This window comes from Berghia stephanieae, chromosome 1 (genome assembly GCF_034508935.2).
Source record: "Berghia stephanieae isolate SIO BIC M18660-M18661 chromosome 1, UCSD_Bste_1.3, whole genome shotgun sequence".
In the NCBI taxonomy this organism is placed as follows: Eukaryota; Metazoa; Mollusca; class Gastropoda; order Nudibranchia; family Aeolidiidae; genus Berghia; species Berghia stephanieae.
This window is the reverse complement of record NC_088360.1, coordinates 17,368,742-17,374,119: the sequence shown is the minus strand read 5'-3', so window position 1 is coordinate 17,374,119 and position 5,378 is coordinate 17,368,742. Positions and strand designations below refer to the sequence as shown.

Genomic DNA, 5,378 nt, shown 5'->3' with positions numbered 1-5,378 from the left:
TAGAAATACATTAAAAGAAAATGGGCCTGTTGTAATGTAATATTGTTGTAATGGACAATATTTTGCGACGGTCTGAGAGTACATAGACTCCAGCACGTCCTTGGGACATGCAACAAAGTTCGAGGAAACCGTGCCTTGCCATAACGACTTGATGGGAAGGGGGGGGGGGGATGTAATGATGCTCAGCAGTATAGACTTTGCTACACACCCAAAAGATACCTAGTTCTATATCCATAGCGTTATTTGGCCTTCAGCAACCTACTTCTCCTTAGCTCAATTTGCGGCGCTGTGCTGCGACTGGCACCTTTCTTTTTATTCCAGTCTTCCCTTGGAATAGACCCTATGACACTTTCCGCTTGAGGATGAAGAAAGGGAACTATATTATTTATTTATTTATTTCATAGATATGTTGAGGGAAATAAATTTATATATGACACATTACAAGTTGTTTGTATGTATGTTAAAACATTCATTTACCGTCGTAGCCAGTCATGGCGCGTGACATTGAATTTAGAACAAATGGCGAAGTGCTAGGAATAAGCAGAGAGGTGTCGGTTATGCGAAACTTCGATGGGGTGTGAGTGGCTATGTGACTGCATGTGCATCATATTGTGTATACACACACACACACACACACACACACACATGCAGTGCAGATAGATACAAAAGATCAACACATAGGTACACGACTGCCAATGCCATAGTAAATAATCAGTTGTCGAAATCACCTAGCGGCGCCATTTAAAAAAAAGACATTAACCCTCTCCTTACCAACTATAGGAAAATCGTCACATTCGTTACGATACAACCAACATTTTTCTGGTTCAAATTTCTTTTGTACATCACGAAATTTTAAGAAAATAACCAGTGTGTTGTAGAGTATGTTTTGGTAAAGAAATTATGTATCGCAAGAACTTACTGCTATTGTGTTTGAGTGATAAAACATACATTTTTGTGTTAGTTGGGTGCGAAGTTTTGGGGGAAATCCTGAAAATGGTTGGTAAGGAGAAGTTTAATTAATTAATTTTTTTAAAAAGTTGGCTGCGTGAAATTGAAATTAGTTCGAGGAAACCGTGTCCCAGTGATAAATTTAGTTCGAGGAAGGAATGGAGTGACAGCAAGAAATCAAAAGGAGGAAAAATTAGGGGCATACATATGAGTTCGAGGAAATTGTGCTAGAGTTTCCATTACAACAATGAGACCATAACAATTTGGGTTATAAGACCTGCAAATAAGTTCACATCCGGTAGTTGGTTTCGTGTGAAATGCTTATTCTTTAATTACTGTTACTATCACAAGGGTATATCATTATAGTATATTACTAACTATATTATTTCTTCGTTAAAATGAACTTGCATCCAGGTCGTTTGTCATTGATGGACGTGACAGAGTTAAATCCCCTGCTTTGTTCCACCACGGACGCCAACTGGTCAGCTGACGTCGTTCTCGAGCTCATTATTCGTAGCTTTGTCAGCAAACAATGGAAACCCGACTCCAGACACCCACGACACCATATGCCCAGTAACAGTACTTGTAATAATGTTCATGAATTTCTTTAAGGTCGATAGGGCCCCACAGCGTCTTCTTATTATTATTATTATTATTATTATTATTATTAGTAGTAGTAGTAGTAGTAGTAGTAGTAGTAGTAGTAGTAGTAGTAGTAGTAGTAGTTGTAGTAGTAGTAGTAGTAATAGTAGTAGTAGTAGTAGTAGTAGTAGTAGTAGTAGTAGTAGTAGTAGTAGTAGTAGTAGTAGTAGCAGTAGTAGTAGTAGTAGTAGTAGTAGTAGTAGTAGTAGTAGTAGTAGTAGTAGTAGTAGTAGTAGCAGTAGTAGTAGTAGTAGTAGTATTCCCAATAGGAATGAGATTAGCGAAGAGTAGCGTCCCTTGATTGGACGTCACCTTACAGAGAGAACGTCAAAATGGTTTTGCACATGCGTCTCTCTGGTCCTCGCTTTCGGTGAAGTGTCTCATGCCGCACAACCAACATGACGTTCTCTCTCTAATAACTTTTCCGCTCGTGACTTCCAATCAAGGGACGCTACTCTTCCGCTAATCTCATTCCCTAAAGCTGATCATCAGACAATCCACACAAAAAAAGACAGGCGACTAAAGATAAACGAAGTGACTATTGGTCAATAGGCTACTGGCCAACAGGCGCTGGTGCCCATTGGACAGTGTTGACTAGACATGCCCCCAACATTCAATTAAGGCAAAAAGGTGGATTCCAATCACTTTGTAAATTTGACTATCATATTAATATGTGACCCATCACGTCGGGACGCTACTCTTCCGCTAATCTCATTCCCTATAGCTGATCATCAGACAATCCACACAAAAAAAGACATAGGTGATTAAAAATAAACGAAGTGACTATTGGTCAGTCCTGACCAACAGGCGCTGGTGCCCATTGGACAGTGTTGACTAGACATGCCCCCAACATTCAATTAAGGCAAAAAGGTGGATTCCAATCACTTTGTTAATTTGACTATCATCATATTAATATGTGACCCATCACGTCAGCCTGGTATTATTTCAGCATGAACTAGATAAAGGAAATTTTGAATTCAAAGTTAAAATGATCATAATAAAGAAAATCAAATGTTTGTTTGTTTGTTTTTGTTAATTATGAAATAAAACTGACTCTACTCAAACATATATTTTAACTGAAAATGTAAACTTCTTCAACTCCCGCAATGGAAATTTTGAATAAGTTTCCAATGCTGCTGAATGACCTTGAGGAAGGGCATTGGGAAAGAATTCAAAAATCGTATTTCTATACCTGTTCAATGACCTCAACTTTTTAATCTCTTATCAGTATGTATTTATTTTTTTTTTTTTACAATGATTGGTTCTTGTAGTTAGCGATTCAACAATAAGAATTAATCATTGTGACCAGGATATCATTACACTTCAAAACCTGTCCCTAGTAAAGACTGGATACATGAGAGTAAAAATTCTGGAACTCTTAGGTTGGGTTTTTTTTTTTTTACAGAGGGTAATAATGCCTCGTATTATACTTGATATTATTTCGCTATCAATGATAAAATCGGGGGTTTCCCCAAAACCAAAAAGGGTATAATATAATAATACAATTTTAAGCACCAGGCTAATCCCCATATGAGTTAAAGATGGTTTGTCACATATTGCAAACTGTACATGTTTTTGATGGCTTTTAAGTAAGCCACTTGCATAACTTCCAGATAATATACTTATACATTTGTTGTTAGGATGATCCCATCCCAAGCCTGAGTCTGGACAGGGTTGCACAGACGAGATGGAAGTCGACTTGGCAAAATTTGAACCTCAGGGGGGTGGGGAAGTAGACCCCTCAAAAATGAGAGGGAAGTTGTCAGACTTCTGTACCAGCAAGAGCAGGCATTGGGTTGTAGCAAACAGACTGAGATCAAGTCCCTGCGAACGGCAGCAATGCTTCATCAGTGGAGACTTTCCACCTGCGCCACATGACACACTGTCACAAGGAACCTGAAACTGCAGAGCGTCTGGTCGAGCATTGTGTTGTGACAAGGCTACTGGGTGGGTTCACGTCTGTACATATAAATGCAGCAACAAATGCGCCGCCAGGATAGACCATCATACTATTGTAGTGAGACAATGAGAAGCAGCAGCAGCAGCCCAAACCAAAAAGTATATATATACTCAGTACAGGGCAAAGCGAAAGAGACCAATTAAAAATACAGCAGACATAGGGGTACAGGGCTGAGCAAGAGTGACCTCCCAAAATCTTCTGGAAGGTCAAGAGAATGATTTCATTTCATACAAGAAAAAAACATATACTGTATGAAACGTCTTAAAGGACACTTTTACACGCCCAACATCTGGTATAATGCCAAATTCTGGAATTTATATGTTGCTAAGTTTTACTAGAGCAATTGATAAAACCACTCAAGCAAGAAATTCCCATTCACATTACAATGATGTTTTTTTTTAGCTGAGTTTATGATGTTTTGTTTGTTTTTAAGTGTTTAACGGCGCTTTCAACACTATTTAGGTCATTTAAGCGCCCAAGTTTATGATTTTTAAATGAAACAGGCCACACCCGTTTGTCGGACATGCATTCGACAAATTCACAGATTCAACAAACAAGGACACAAGTTCCAAATCATGTCCTTCATTGTGTTAGTAAAATTTTCACGGCACCATGAACTGTATCACGGTTTTAAAAAACTAAACTGAGACAGCTTTGAATCCCCCCACTCCCTTCCCACCCAAACACTGCCAATGGAGAGAGAGAGAGAGAGAGAGAGAGAGAGAGAGAGAGAGAGAGAGAGAGAGAGAGAGAGAGAGAGAGAGAGAGAGAGAGGAGAGAGAGAGAGATGGAGAGAGAGAGGAACAAAGCAAGTATGTAGTGCCGTTGCCTTCGTGGACTTATAACCTGATACAGACAAATTCATAAAGACATAATAAAACCAAGACGACGACCAGGAAACGAAAGGTACAGTCATTACTGTGAGTTGTATTAAATGGCTCGACCAATTGTAGCATTATTTTCCTTGAGCACCACTGACAGCAACTCACTTTTCATTTTCATCTTGTCTTACCACTTGCATGTCACCCAAACCAATCAAACCCACAAATGTGAGCATTTATCACAATATTTTGACAAATTCGTGAAGGAAATGCATTGCGACACTGGTTAAGCGAGTAAAGCATCTAAGAAAAACATTCACTATTTAGATCATATACTTGTACAGTAGGCTACATCACAATTTGATTCCCTTGTCTTTCAACCGTTTATGTTTTTGGCTGTCCCATGTAGTTCGACGAATGTGTGTGGCACTGTACGTCATAAACCATCAATATTTCAACTTGCATAAAACGTTCAGTATATTATACTTACACGTGCATTTTGGGGATAAGTTACTTATTGTCGTATTTTGGGGATAAGTTACTTATTGTCGAATAGGTAACATTGCCACCAGAGAATACTAAACCCCAGTAGATTTGGTGCAATTTGAGTATTCTTGTTTACAAACTTGAATATCTATCAATGGATTTTAAGGCCACAAAACCTTTTTGAAAGATAGAAAAAAACAAAACCCGGAACAAAAGTAAACATAAACAATCAATCAGCGTGATAATTATCCATTTTTTCCATGGTTTATTCAAACATTACGCTCAGGTGGGTAATTTAACCACAAATAGAATGTAAAACAAGATAAAGAGTATCAAATTTTTCACATCTAGGGTAATCAGAATACCATCTCAGGTATGCGTAATTAATAAAACAATATAACAGGAAATACAATAATTTGGTTAGTAAGTCAAAAATCAGGGAACAGGAAGTGATGATAAAAAAATATGGGTGTATGAAACCGTACCAGACGAAGCAGGAAGAAAAATACAAGACTGGAGAT

General features: G+C 38.2%; 1 protein-coding gene across 1 annotated transcript in view; it reads left to right on the top strand.

Annotated features, from left to right (window-relative positions):
- LOC144962446 (arginase-1-like) overlaps positions 1-4,205 on the top strand; it is a 23,059-nt gene extending 18,854 nt beyond the window's left edge. Inside the window, exon 11 of the mRNA XM_078895435.1 lies at positions 1,363-4,205. Coding sequence (XP_078751561.1) covers positions 1,363-1,559 — 197 coding nt within the window. The 3' untranslated portion in view covers positions 1,560-4,205. The remainder of the gene's footprint in view (positions 1-1,362) is intronic.
- The last annotated feature ends 1,173 nt before the right edge of the window (positions 4,206-5,378 follow it).